The sequence below is a fragment of the Falco rusticolus genome, chromosome 7, assembly GCF_015220075.1.
Source record: "Falco rusticolus isolate bFalRus1 chromosome 7, bFalRus1.pri, whole genome shotgun sequence".
Lineage (NCBI taxonomy): Eukaryota > Metazoa > Chordata > Aves > Falconiformes > Falconidae > Falco > Falco rusticolus.
The window spans coordinates 49,937,441-49,952,750 of NC_051193.1; the positions used below are offsets into that span (position 1 = coordinate 49,937,441).

Here is a 15,310-nt window from a genome sequence, read left to right on the forward strand (position 1 = left end):
AAAAGACTGCCTCCTGCCATTGCAGTCTTACCGCTTCAAGCCTCCAAGCAACTTTTCCATGTTCTTTAGTTATCAGTATCAATCGGATAAAGTTTGCATATGACATTTTCAGGCATATTCAATAGATTTTTCTCACAGTACCTGGTCACAGGTACTCTCAAAGGTCTTCTCTTAAGTCTTCAGAACCTCTGACTGTAGCTTTTCTGTAGTAGCTCCCACTTACCTTCATTTTAAGAGGTCACTGCAGACTTACTTATTGAAATCTGTCACTTAAAATTACTGTGTAGATACTGTTACTGAAATGGGTTTAGACACGAGACATAAAACCAACAAAGTTAATTTTGCCATTGAGCCACTTAGCAATCAATTCAAAGCTTAATCTAGTTTTGTCTTTACATGTTGCAGATTCGTACGCAGTCCTCTTCGATAGCACGGCTGACCACTAACCAGCAGTGCTATCTGCACAGCAGCCAAGTTTAGACTGCCATTACTGGAGTCCTCCTCATGTTTTAGCATCGACAGTAGCAATTGTATAATCCAGCTTCCAACGTAGTCAAGCAAGAGAGGCAATGCTGTAATTCCAAGACAGCAACAAACACGCTCAAGCAGCAGGAGGGCTGCCTGTGGTCCTCTGCTGGGAGACAAGTCTCTCACGTGGCCATGTCTTTTAGCTGAACTACTAGTATGGTTTCACTTTACTGTGGGACTTTTAGAAGAAGTTATGCTAATGTAAACCAGCTGCTTTCGTTGAACAAGAGTATAGACTTCCGCAACAAAAATAATACAAAAAAGAAAGATTTGGAACCCACATATGCTGGGAGACAGCAAAAGAAGGGGCAGCAAATCTCTGAAACAAAAGTTGGCTCCACTACCCAGGCAGAAATGGCACAAACCACCACAATCTCCATGGATACTAAAGTAATAGAGGAAATAAGAACAACAAAAAAGGAGTTCAGATAAATTTTAATAGAGACAAAATGCTGAAGCTTGGCAGTCTTGCTAGAGCTAAAAGAAAACAGTAGAGCTCCAGGAAGAAGTGCAAACCCTAATTTTCAAGATTACTCCCCAAGATTACCAGGAATATTGATTGCTAAATGTTGGTTTAAGAGCAGTTGTTTGGTGTGTTTTTCTGGAGGAAGTAGGAAGCAGACAAGCAAGATGGAAAGCGGCTGAAAAAAAGACAGCAAGCATACTTTAAGCCCCACAAAAGTGCAGCTAAATTATCAAGACCATCTGAAAAAGGGTGTAATATATTAATAAAGTGTAACTGATCTGAAGCGTGTGGGTTTTGATCAATGCTAAAAATTAAATCTTTGTCCTATGACAAATTATATGAGAAAAGATAATGAATATTAAGCAATATTTAATTAGAAACTTCTGAAAAGTTGTTTGAGAATACTACATTAAATATCAAAGCAAAGTGGTGTGAAGCACCAGAAGCTTTTTCAGCTAAACTCGTGCTTAAGCTGGTAAGAAAAAAACCTCAACAGTAAATGTGGGCAGCAGTTAGGAAACAGAGTTGATAGCACAGAGTAAGTTACCAATTATCAAACTGTATGATTATGTACTGTTGCTATAGTAAGGTTAAAATTATGTATATAAAAAAAAAGATGTTCAAAAGACCACAAAAAGACTTTTTAAGGAAGTCAGGAGTAAAACAAAAAAGTCAATTGCCAAGATTTTTGAGCAGACAGATTTATAAATACTGCCAGGAGACAAAAAAGGTTTTTTTCCAAGTACATGCTGTCCTTGGAAGAAAGCAGGATGGGACACTGATCTCTCTGTGTCTGGTTTTTGACCCGACCATTCCTGACTGAAGACGGCCCGAGGCCCCCTCACGGTACATTGTTCCCCCCGGATAACGACAAGGGCTTACAGACTAAGGCAGGCCGCGCACTTCAGCCAACGTTTCGGCCTGTCCCGTTCCCGCCGAGGCGCTTCCGGCCCCCCGCACCTAGGGGGGCAACCGGCACCTCAGAGCGCAGGCCGCGGGCGGCCTAGGGCCGCGGGGCCGGGCCGCGTCAGGCGGGCCCGGCAAAATGAAACCACATAAAACCGCCAAAAGACGGGGAGTGACCACCGCACCCCTCCCCCGCCGGCATCGGCCCTCCGAGCCAACCGCAGACGCGCCGCAGGCGGCCCGGCCAGCCGCGGAGGTGGGCCGCCACGCGGAAGTGCTGAAGCCGGCGGCGCTGCCCGGCGGAGGCGCGGGGGCCGGCCGGGGCCGCGCATGGTGGTAACGCGGCGCAGGATGCTGAAGCTGGCCCTGGGGCTGCTGGCGGCGGCCGCCGTGGCGCTGCTGCTGGAATCGTACGCGCCTTCGGGAGCGCAGCCGCCCGTGGGCCAGCGCCGTCGCCGGGCCGCTCGGCCTGCCCCCGGTGCGAAGGCCGCCAACCTGCTGTGGGTAGTGCAGGTGAGTGGGGCCGGCGGGAGGCGGCGGGAGGCGCCGCGCTGAGGTGCGGCCGCCCCCCGCGTTGCGGGTCTCGGTAGCGGCGGCGGTCGCTGTGCGAGGCCAGGGAGGGTCCCCGCCGCGGTGCTGCGGCACCTCCCGGCCGGCGTCCCCCGTTGCTGTCCCGGAGGCTGGCGGTCAAGCCGAAGCTACAGGTTTGCCAGACTGTCCATAAGATAAGGTGGTGGTAGTGATGGTGGTAGAAGCAGGTAATTAAAACTCGCCTAATTACTACACTACCCTATATGTTGCACCAGTACCCGACACGGTATTATCCGACATCCCAGTGAGACATGTGGGCCCTGCCTGTCCTTTTCCCTTCCAGAACTCAGAATTGTGTGTCTGAGAAAATAGTTACACAGATTTTTAGCAATAGAAGTGCTGGGCCAGGGTGAGAGAGAGCGATGTATGTTAGCTTCGATGTGCACAACTTTGTTTCCAGGTTGAACATAAAATCCAAATTAACCTGGCATAGCCTCGAAAGTAAACTGTCACATCTGGGTGCTGCTGTGGCCTCTCTTCTGACTCTTCCACTGTCACACCCCCAAGTATTTCTGAAGCACTTAGTGTGTAACTAACCGCAAGCTGTTTACATGTTTGCTGCTGTATTACTAGTCCTTTCGTTCTCTTCCATTTGCTATGTATTGTCAAAGTCAGTTTTTGCAGTAATTTTTCCTTAAATTACTTAAGGCTTATCTTTAATGCAGAACACATGTCAAGATTAAAGATACGCTTGCATTAACGTAGATAAAAACCCCTATCTTGAGTTGGTGTTTTGAAAGTCGACTACAGTAGCATTTAGCAGCTGCAGAGCTATTGCTGACAAACAGCATGTTCCACTCCATACTTCTCTTGCCATATTCTCTCTGTGTTACTTCAAGTGGAGCTCTCGCAAGGATAGGTCATAGCACAGCTAATTTGAGAATTGGCTTTATTTTCAAGTGGTTATGTTCTCTTTCAGACGTGCCCTTTAACAGCTGCTTTATCATTGACCTAACTTGGAAATTAACCAAGCACTAAATTTGGTGTTGTGTATGATGACCTTGTGGGAAACAGGCTTCAGGCTCCCTGGTGACTCCATAGGGTCTAATCTAGGTCACTGGCTAGAGCTCAAGATGACTGGTTCTGCCCCCAGCCTTTTTCTGCCTTGTTTATCCTCCCATCCACAGGACAGTATCTTCTTAAACTGAACTAAATTTCGATCTTTGTACATTTACAATTTTGCAAACCTTAAACTTGTATCACGTAGGGGGAAAACAAGTGGGAAGAACTTTGTAGAAAATTAGGCTTCCCAACCACTGTCTGCTAAAAGGCTGGAAATGTACATGCTCCATAGTTATCAGCAGAACAGGAGTAAAGTTTCTTTTAAGACTTTTTGCTCAAGAGTCTGGAGACTGCAACAACAGAAGTTTTTATTTTCTCTGTTTGATTGCTGAAATAGATTAATTGCAAATCCAGGGGCTGAGAAGAAGCAAAATAAGATGTTGTATCTTTGTCAATTATTAAATTGGGTTTGATTTATCAAGTCAGTTTTACTGTGCTCTTTGATTCATGCTACCTTGAACGTGTAAATAAAAATGAAGTTACGTTTATGTTTAAAAGTGTTTTCCTCTTAGCATCCGATTCTGATCTCAACAAAAGTTCCATATAAGCAAATGGGGGATTTTCATAAGCAGAATTAAAAAATGGAATTCAATCAATGTTTGCTACATACTCAAATGACTGAGTAAGTAGAAGCTAAGGCATTTTGTCTCTAAGGTATTTTATCTGGATTTTTCAAAAATTAAAAACCAGGTTTATTAAATTGAATGCAAAAGTTTGTTTTTCTTTCTCAGTTAGTGATATCGTCAGGTGGTCATGACCATGTGCTCACTGTTTTTTGAGCATCAAATACCATTTGTCTAAACTGAGGAGAATGATTTATTAATGGACTGACTGAAATGGAATGGGAAGTGTGGAAAGTGGAATTGAAAGCATTCACCCAAGATTAATTTTGGAGAAACCTGAAGAACCACAATACTTAAAAAAAATAATTTAAAATCTTATTTTTATTATCACCCCCATCCCACCCCGTATGAGACTTCTGATAGGGGGCTTTGAGTGTTTGGTTCAGAAATGAACAGCATATTTTACAGTTCTGTACAAATGGTATCATTTCTTGGACAATCATTGCCTTCATGGAGACATATGGAATGGGGTCTAAACACACTCATTAGCTCCATTATAATGCACGGATAGAATGTTAGAAGTCCTTCCACCCAGCTACTGGAAATGTCACACCAGGTACAAATTCAGTTATCAGTATGCTTCAAGTCTTAGGTAACTTGAACTTATTCTTGCTTTGCAGAACTACTTAAGTGTTCTCTCTTGCAGCAAGATCACTGTGTTGCACCAGAAGTTCACAGAATTTGAAAGTCAACAGGCCCTTAGAGCCATCAAAACTTACTGTAGATAGCTACGTATTTCCCCATTTTATTGTATACCCTTAGATTTAAGGACATTTTCTTGATGTAAATGTGATTTTATGGGTTACAGGTGCAATATCATATGCTTACTCTGCTTTTGTTCTCCCCTAGTCATCCTCCTCTGTTTCTCCCTGTATCCCTTTTACTGATATGAATCACTATAACTGCTCTTATGTTGCATTCTTACGTAGTTGGCTTTGCAGAATAACCTGTGGAGCAATAACCCTCTGCTTAGAACAGCATTTCATTTTTCTTTTTTGCAGGTGTCAGACATCCATATCAGTAGATTTCGGGATCCCAAACGAGCTCCAGACTTTGAAAAATTCTGTTCTGAAACAATTGATATAATTCAGCCTGCACTTGTTCTGGCAACAGGTAAGCAATTCAAAAGTGTGAATTTCCTGTTGAATGTTGTCAAAGGAAGAGCAAATAAGCAAAATTCTAGGATCTCAAGAGAGAGCTTTAAAGCCTTATGGTATTTTAAGCAATGGAAATGAGATTGCAGCTAAAGATAGACTCCTAGAAGCAGAAGAGAATAACTTCTCAACTCAAGAGAATTAGTTTTTGTTCAATGTCTTATGTCTGATAGTGAGTTTCGTGTGTATATATGTAACAGATGTAATTATGCAATAAAGCTATTGTTTTCCCAGTCTTTGTTGCTACACCTTAGTCCCTGCTAGCAACTATCTTCCTTCTTGTCCTCCTGGTAGTGATTCTACGTCATGTGTATTTGAAATTACAGAAGTAAGCAATGTCTCTGATTAGTCATTAGGAGACAGTTTCTCTTTCAGAACAATCCCTGCTCATTTGTCTGAAATTCACCTGTGAGCTAACGTAAGATTTCATTGCTGATTTCCATTTGAACATAGCGTACCAAGACAGGTGAAATAAGCCTTGCCTCTTCGTTTGGTAGCTTGCTATTGCTATTGAAATGGATTAAGTTTTGGCAATCAAATCAGAAAGACTTTGAGCCATTGATATATGCAAGGCTTTAGCATCTTAATGGTAGACCTGTACTTTTGTTTCTATAGAGAGTTACTAATCTGCTGCTTGCTTTTTAAGAGTTCAGAAATAGCATATTTTAACTATCAATGCAGGGAGGCTTTACTATGTGAACAGAAATGGGAATGGTTTGAACATTAATTGGAGCTTGAGGGGGTACAGAAGGTGTGAAGTTAAACAAGCTCCTATGAATCTTCAGGTATAACGAATGTGTAACAATTTACTTTGACATGGAATCAGTGAAAGCACTGCAGTGACATGGCTGATATATCATAGAGGCACAGAGTCATGTAGGTTGGAAAAGACCTTTAAGGTCATCAAGTCCAGCTGTTGATGTTTGAACAGGCTGCCATGTCTGCGTTAGAAGGCCTTTGCCCTTATAGGAACCAATTGGACCAGACAGCGGGAACGTCCAGATTGCGCACGGGAGACTTGCAGCCGCTTACGCTAGCGGGCTTGGATTGCATGCTTGCCTACGCTAGCAGGCTTGGATTGCATGCTTGCCTAATGACAGTATTTGTGTAAGCTGTGTAGGCTCTAGTTATAGCTTACCTTTGTACTCTTTTAGGTGACCTGACAGATGCTAAGACAAGAGATAAACTGGGATCTGAGCAGGTAGAAGTAGAATGGAAAACTTACCACTCAATCCTGAAGAGATCAAGGGTCATGGAAAAAACCAAGTGGATAGACATCAAAGGGAATCATGGTAAGAAGGAAATGAAACATCTCTTTCCTTTCTGTGATTACAGAGCTGATTTAGGCAAGTTAGAGCATAGAGGTAAAGTGTTAGTAATTACTAGCATGTGAATAGTGGTTATGAGTCTGAAGAGGGGCCTGCCATCCATGTGTCTGCTCTACTGAGGGCACACTTTGTTTACAGACACCGACTGGAGTTTTAATACCAGGGAAACAAGACTCTTCATTTATTGCTTTTGCCTGGCAAGTGGTAGAACATAGCTTTGGATGTTAGTTTCCAGGTCGTTAGTTTATATACTGTATCTTTTAATGGAAGGGCAAACTGTAACCTTACCCTACTGAATAAATGGTTTGAATTTAATTTTCATAGACCTCTCCCCACAGATTTAAGTTAAGAAGTATCACAGGTTCAGCAATCAAAGGAAATTTGGTTTCTTTTGAACAGAAGGAACTCATGGAAGTTTGTGCACATTGTAGATGTCACTATATTATAAATATTCAAACACAAGCTAACAACATTGTAGGCTATATAACCCAGCTGTTAGAGGAAGGGCAAAACTAGGAAGCCTAGCACTGGGGAAGAAAAAAGTGTATGCTTTGTCCTATACAGCCCATATATGACATTTTACTCCCATTTCACGATCAGGCTTCTGTTACCAGCTTTAATGGAGAGGTGGACCCCAGTCACAGTACAAATGTCCCCAGGTTGCTGTCTGTTTTATACATGCTATTCTGTGATGCTATTACTACTTTATTTTCCTTCAATGAGTTAGGTCTTAGTTACGGAAAATGCGCCCAATCCAAAAAGCTTCTGAAAAGCTTTATAGCCAAAGTGGAGACACATGGTTAATTTTTAGCCACTAAATGACAGTTTACATTCCCACAACTGTTATCTTTGAACGGAAACGTAAATGAAAAAACTACTCCCGCTTCTAGGTCAACTGCATCAAGTATATATGATAATATATATATAATATATATATAATTTCTTCTCTGCACAGTTTCACAGTCTGCTTGTCAATTATATATTTAGAAAAATAGCTCTTCAGTGCCTGCTGAGACTGCTTTATCTCAACATTAGGAAATAAAATGCAGAGGTCAATGACCATTTTGGTCTGAAAGTTTCTTCATTTCCTTCTCTCTCTTACAGATTCCTTCAATATTCCACACCTGGATAGCGTTTGGAATTATTACAGGTACTTTTATTTACCATACAGATCTTGTTATATTCAAGATAAAACTCACTAAACAATATTCTGTTTTCAGTTATCACATATATCATATATGCCTTTTCACTGACTTTTCTATAGTCTAGGATCATACTTGTTACTTCCTCTAGCTTTTCCATTGCCAGTTAGTAGAGCAGAATAGATTGAGAAAATAGAGAATTCGTTGTGCAGACTTCATATCTCTTATACCTCCATGTTTTGTAATTGAATATATTTTAAATCTGCCTATGTCTAGGAGATGTTCTATGCATTATGTGTTCAGTGTCCTCAGAACAGTTGTGTGATATATTTCTGTAAAACCAGTGTTCTCAAAGGAACGCATTTATGCCTCAAAATAGATGAGAAAAGAAAAACAAAGCAAGAAAAAAACTTCACTATTTTTTAATGTTTTTTCTGCATGCCCAAAAGGGCTTTTCATGTCGTGTGGGTCTAAATCTTATCTGAGCCAATTCTTCACGTCGGAGTAATTTTAGAAAACTGCAAGTATTGAAGGCAGATGATGGTGATGGGTGGACAAATATTCTTGAGGAACACACTTGAGATTTAAATGTGAAGATAGGAGAGGAAACTTTCCTCTCTTCAGCTGGCTCTTTTGCCTGTATATTGTAAAGATAGGCTCAGTTGTAACTCGTGTTTAACTTCTCAGTTTCTCCTGTCCTTCATATCTGAACACAAAATCTTCATTCATAATTTTGGTGGTGCTTTCAGCTTTGACTCTTTGGAACTGGAGGAGGACCTGGAAATTTAAATTCTACTTTAATTCAGGCTCTGTAGCCATCTACTTTGCAATAAGAACACAGATTAAACATCTGATAGTACAATTTGCTCCAGCTCCCTGTGGCCCAGCAGGAGCAGATACGTTTTCCCATAAATTCTGTGGGACAGGATTCTACAGCAGCTGCATTTGCAGAAGAACATGGAATCCGCATGTGGGTTTACCACGAAGGGATGAATGTATGGTGCTAGCACAGTTTATGGATGTGCTAGTGCAGTGCATGTCCCTGTATCTTTTGCCACAGTTGTGGCTTCATAACAATCTAGTATCAGTCTTCCGTCCTAGTTTAAGGCTGCTGTCAGAGGTCCTAGTGATACACATGGGAAGGTGTAGCACCAGTGAATTTGCCAGATCATCCCTGAATTGTTGTTTGGCCTGGATGAGCTCTACTGTTTGGAAAGATGTATCAGTCACCTGCCTGTAGTTCACACTGAAGACGTGCTGACAGCAAAAGGGATTAGAAAGGATTAAGGTGAAATTTCAAAGCAATTTAGCCAACCTAAGAATTTCTGAGTGGAATTCTGAGTCAGGTGAAAAAGTCGTTCCTTATTAATTAACAGTCTCTTGCTAAACAAATGTGTTCTCATAATGGTTTTTGCTTCATTGTAGTCTGTTATCATAGCAAAATAAAGAAACTTTAATGAGATGTATCATAATTTCTATCTAAGACTGAAGAAAAGCACTAAGAGTCCTCAAAAACTATTAAGCATCATTAAAGGCAGAACTATCTTTACAGGGACAATGTTAATAATCTAATGTATTGATAAAATATAAAGATCAAGAAAAATTTTAGTAAATGTGCCACACTCTAGGAAGAGAGAGGAGATGGTGGAGTGAAATGGAGTCTTGTGGAAGCCTTTTTGTGTCCCCCACCTGCCCCTGTGAAGTTAAACAGTCAAAAGGACGATGTAATTTTTTTGTTGTTGTTGTCTGAGCAACAGTAAGGCAGTATCTCGTTGCCTTTATGTGATTCCTGAACAAATAATTCATTTTTTGCCATACACCTTTGGGCACTGCAAGCTTGCAGATACAAATAGAGGCTAGGAAAAACGGTTACTCAACCACATCTGGTGTTCATTATGTATTAAAATTAAAGAAGGCAGCAGTTGTATTGAAATACAATAACATTTTTACAGAAAAACGTGGGTTCCTATTTTATGTCCACAGTATGAGCAGAGGATAATTCAACTGTTACACATACTCTTAAGTGGGGCTAAAGGCAGAAGTCTGAGCATTTTGATACTGAGCTTCCGGTTTTCTTATTGAAGTTCATGATGTTCATAAAGGTAACATTAACTTCAAAACAAAAAAGCATTGTGAAAGTGTCTTTATGACATTGGCAGTATTGATTTATATCTGAAACTTGTTTTTTGATATATTGGCTTTTATTCTGTTCAGGTCAGCCTTTTTGGTGTTTTTATTGTTTAATCTGATTGGTAGAGTAATAGTGATAAGAACTGCTTTCTGGGTGGCAAAATATACTCATTATCTGAACTCGGGGATGTTTTAGCTTCCACATATCATGCAGGGAGTTAAAAAAAAAAAATCCCAAACAATGAAAACCCCAAAACCAACAAAACCAAATGTGTGTGCGCACACACACGCACACAAAAACATAACCCAAAAGAAAACAAAAAAATCCCCCCCAATTAAACCAAATAAGTTTTAGTTAATCTCAAATTTACTCACAGTAATTTTAGTTACAGAATTTAATTCTTAACTGAGCAATGTGTTAGGTACCATTAGTTGGAACGTTGCCTGTCTTTGCCAGTGGAGGATATGTGGAATTCCCATCTAGCATAAATCATCAAAAGCACTTCAGTTTTAGAAGTTAGAAAAACTGAAAATACCTGTTGTCAGTGGAAGGAGAGAAAGCAATGTGTATATTCATTATTACATATATTTATCATAGCCAATATTAGCATAAAACCATGGGGGGGGAAAAAAGGTGGAACTAGTTGACATGTCTTTTAAGTCCTTCCCTGTTTACAGTTCTCTCTTTAGAGTATTTTAAGATGAAGATTCAAGAATCAGTTAACATCAGGTAACATGCAAAAGAGCAGCAACCCTTTTTGCTCTCTCCTTTTACTCTTTGAATGAAGAATTCTGATGACATTCCACAGGTGACAGGAGAACTGGTAAGATTTGCTATGTCAAGAAACACAAAAGAGTAATAAGCAAGAGGAAATGCTGCCGTCTTCACTATTTATAAGATTTGGTGTAGTATAGCATCTCTGGTTTGGAACTTTTGGAAAAGGTTCAATATTTCTTTGGTTCAAAATCATATTCCAGTAGCCAACAGCAGATCATTCTACATAAAAGTATTTTAAGCGATCTCTAACAGAATGGTGGAGACAAGACTTGAGGTCTTTGGTATTTCTAGGTAAGCAAGGAGAAATCCTTTTTGACAGATTCTTTCAGACACCAACAATAAACACAAGGCTTTTTTTTTTTTCCTTTGCAGATCTCCTTTAATTAAGGGTGTTTAAGATCCTGCTCTGCTGTCATCTTGCCTTTGTTTTGCATCATTTATGCTGCTGGCCTATCCTTTATCCATAAAATAAGTGCCATGTAAAAAGTACCAGGGGAAAATGTACTTGTGCTAACATGGTTTTTTTAAATGTCTGTATGATAACCTGCTTCTTGTCTTAATACATGACCCATGTCATGCATCTTCTTTCAAGTGTAGACTTTTCAATGTCATAGATTACTAAGAAGAGACTTCACTGCAGTAACCAGATGGAGCTAGATTTAATGCAAGAAATCTTGTATTTATACTATGCAGGTTGCTTTTGTCATTGCTGCAAGCTTTCCTAACAGCAATATTGCCATTTATTTTGGCAGGAAATACTCTTCCTGGCGTAAAGATGGCTCTTTCCATTACATCCACACCACCTCTTTTGGGAACTATTCATTCATCTGTGTGGATGCCACACTCAGCCCAGGCCCTAAGAGACCCTATAATTTCTTCGGGATTTTAAACATGGTATTTTCTAAGTCTTGGCATTCCGTTTTTCTGGCTATTTTACTTCTACAGTGGTTTGTTTTGGGGTTTTGTTTGTTTGTTCTTTATAAAGAAGGCTTGTCTGAAAGATTTGTGTTTATCTAAGAGAGACTATGTTTTAAAGTTATGCATGTGGGGCATTTATTTAGAAAAATGAATGTGTCAACATATAGAGTACCTGTGTTCTCTCTCTTAAGAAATAATCTCATACAAAAACATCAAATTAGACATTTTAAGGACATTGTCAGTAGTTTCTTAACATTTAGCTAGAATTGAGTGATAATTTCCTTATATGCTGTAAAGCTATTTTTAAAAAAAACAAACAAAAACCCAAACAAAGACTTTCTAATTTCACTCCTTTTTGCTTTGTTAGATGCTTTTTTTCATTATTTTTTTATTAATATTACAGATGAGTATTGCACTTATCAATGGAATAATGTGAAAGGTAATGCTATAAAGAAATGTCATCACCTCAAAGTGAGTTCTGATCTTCTGAGACCATAAAAATGACATAGTATTGCTTTGAAAGTATAATGCTAATAGCAATGTTTATATCGCATATCAGATAACATGGCATATAGATAACATTTTGATTCTCTGTGATTTTTTTTCTCTGTAGTTTGTTGATATGCTGTTCTTGAGATACTCTTCCGAAGTGTTGGCAGAAAGTTACTGTGTTCTGGTAAAAAGATGTCATATTTTGCCTGTGATTAAAAGTAAAGTGGTCTCCCTCTAATCTTGTCTAAAGGAGGCTTGACATTTAATTAAGTGTTTGTAAAGCGCTTGGTGATACTTAAATGGAAGGTGATGTAGAAGCGCCAAGCACTGTTTTCATAATTTACTGTAATCTGTAGTGGGTGCAGTAGATTTGCAGACAAACTCAAGGAGCTAAGAAATGCAGTTGAGTCTAGAACTCCTGACCTTGGCTGCAGTAAGTCAAGCATTTGGTTGTTAATTACCCAGCTGCAGGAGTCCAGAGAGCAGATTTTTGCACAAAACTGGAAGTCAAGGTAGATACCTGTAACTTCTAAGAATTAAACCTCTGCCAGGAATTTGAAAAATAAATTAGACTTGTATCAGTGATTTGATTGCGTAGCTTAGGTAAACATATTCTTAAAGCCCAAATTCATAAAAGCAAATACTGAATCCATTCTTTTTTCATATACCTTTATTTCTGTTTCCTTTACTCATGCCCATCAGTGTTTCTTTCCAGGTAGTTTGGAAAGAATGTGCTGGTGGTTCTCAGGGTTACCCTAAAAGATGATCTGCAAAATGGTGAAAGAGAGGATTTGTGTTCTTTTCTGGTTTTACTTTTTTGCCTCTTCTGTTAGACTTTGAGATCTTATTGGTATTGGGGGTCTCTCTGGACAGTAAGTGGTTGATTTAATATTGGAGGTCAAACAAGTAAAGGAGAGAAATTTTACCTGCTGTGTGTAAGTGTTACTTTTGCGTAACTTTAACAGCAATGGTTGAGCAATATTTTCAAGATTCAGCACCATAGTTAGTCCAGTTAAATGACTGAAGCATATGGTACACAGTTTCTGTGGTCTGTCATGCCTATAAAAGGCCATCTAGCAACTCAAGAGATAGTAGGGATGATAACTGTAAGGTAAAGATGTTTGTAAAATCAACTCAAGTGTGTTGTCTTTGACTAGATAAATACACAGCAGAAAGGATAGATAGATTGTTCACTAAAATCTTTCTTTACATTGCACTTTGTCTGTGTTCAGTTGCAAGGAAGATGTTGAGTGTCTTGTTTTCACTTTATTTTTCCAACATTGGATTTTAGGTCCCTGAAGCAACTGAGACTATTCTCTGAAGGAAAAAAAAAAAAGATTAATTGATGAATTACATTCTTGATTAATTTCTTTCTGCTTTCCTTTTGCTATTCTTTCTAAATACGCTGAATGTTAAAGAAGTTTGTTTGGTTGTCTTTCAAACACCTGCCTATTTCAGAATCAAATGAAAGAGCTATCTTTGATGGCAACAGAAAGTCTGCACAGCAATCACACTATCTGGTTTGGCCATTTTCCCACCTCAACAATCATCTCCTCAGCCCCAGGCATACGAACATTAATGAGGTAAGATACTTCTTTTTTCCCTGTATGTTTTCAGTCTGAAGTACATTTCTTGCCTCTCTTCACATGCTTGCGTGTCACTTTTCAGGTTTTCTGCAGTGGTATTTCCTTCCCGCCCAAACAATCACAATTCTTGTGTTCTTTTATTAGTTCTGCCACAGCCTATTTATGTGGACATCTCCATACACTGGGTGGGCTGATGCCAGCCTTGCACAGTCAACACCGTGGCGGCACTCTGGAACTTGAATTGGGAGACTGGATGGATAACAGGAGGTAAGTAAAACCTGTGTGAGCAAATTACTATATGGAGCCTACCTGGTTATACTGTGATTCCCTTTTATGCTGTTTGGAGAATTTGAAAGAAGCATTAGATCTGCCTGACTGGTTATTACTATTAGTGCTTTTGAGAAATTTCTCTTAAGTTTGGGATTTTTTTTTCCCTATACCAACAGTGTGCTAATAAATTAAGTAATTTTTTTATTCATTCTTGGTGTTTAAAAATTAAAAAGAGGATATCTAAATATTGAGTATGCGTTTAGTATTCAAAATAGACAAATATATTGTAATAAAATTCAGCATCTGATAAAAATCAGAATTTTAGAGACGGAAATAGTCTACCTGAGAAATGTTATGTTAGCAGCATATCAAAACGTGTCCGATGCTATATGGAATGTATAGTAGTATATTAGCCTTTATTCTGCAGTGATCCTAAGACACTTGTATGCATGCAGGAAGAGAGCACACTGGGGTCTTTGTCCATAACTAGAGTACCTACTCAGACACTGTAGTAATGTACATTATATTTGAAATCTTTAACATAATGTTCATCTAACTGAGTCATGTGCAAAATTCAATAGATCTTGATGTTCAGAATTTTGAGTAGTGCTTCAGTGATTTATAATAAAATGAAGCTGATTAGAGGTAACCAGCTGTACAGAAATACAGCAAGTTGTTTAATATGGGATCACCTACAGAGGAGAATAAATGGAAAATAAACAAGTTCTGTTTAGGAACTTGGGAAGCATGGGACTCAGCTGTGCATGCAGTAATTTGTATTAACAATTTTTTTTTCCCTTTCATTATAGGTACCGGATCCTTGCGTTTGATCATGACCTCTTTAGCTTCGCAGATCTTAACTTCGAAGAATGGCCTGTAGTTCTCATCACCAATCCCAAATCCTTCCTTTACAGCAGTTCTGCTCATGAGCCACTAGTCAAAATTCTTCATTCCACTCATGTCAGGTACGCTGTAGTCTTTTGATTTCACAATATTTAACTACATCTTAATAGTTGGGGGTCTGTCTTGGTTGTGATGTACATCTATATTTATATGTATATACCCAAAATGTATTAATTTTTTTTAAATGTGTGTCTACTGTTCTCAGAATCCCCTTTTCTCTGGAAGTTTGTTCTTGAGAACTCACTTTGTATCATATCTGTGATAAAAGGAGATTATATAGTAGCAATTCATGTTTATTTATGCAGTTATTTCCCCCTAAAGTCAATTAAACTTTTTTATGTACCCAAAGCTGGTAGAGTTAGATTAACACATAATCTCTGTTATTTATTTCACATGTTCACATCTGACACCGATGATTTCAGGATTTTGTATG

The 15,310-nt window shown here is 39.1% G+C and overlaps 1 protein-coding gene across 9 annotated transcripts in view; it reads left to right on the forward strand.

The window, feature by feature from the left end:
* Positions 1 to 15,310, forward strand: part of TMEM62 (transmembrane protein 62) — a 33,495-nt gene that overhangs the window by 768 nt on the left and 17,417 nt on the right. For 2 of the 9 annotated variants that reach the window (XM_037396109.1, XM_037396110.1), the window contains exons 2-10: positions 406 to 2,413; positions 5,178 to 5,289; positions 6,485 to 6,622; positions 7,763 to 7,808; positions 11,461 to 11,602; positions 12,240 to 12,302; positions 13,577 to 13,701; positions 13,849 to 13,971; positions 14,784 to 14,939. In XM_037396109.1, the coding sequence (XP_037252006.1) occupies positions 2,231 to 2,413; positions 5,178 to 5,289; positions 6,485 to 6,622; positions 7,763 to 7,808; positions 11,461 to 11,602; positions 12,240 to 12,302; positions 13,577 to 13,701; positions 13,849 to 13,971; positions 14,784 to 14,939 (1,088 nt within the window). In that variant the 5' untranslated portion in view covers positions 406 to 2,230. The other 7 variants (XM_037396113.1, XM_037396111.1, XM_037396112.1 and 4 more) reach the window with 7 other exon arrangements.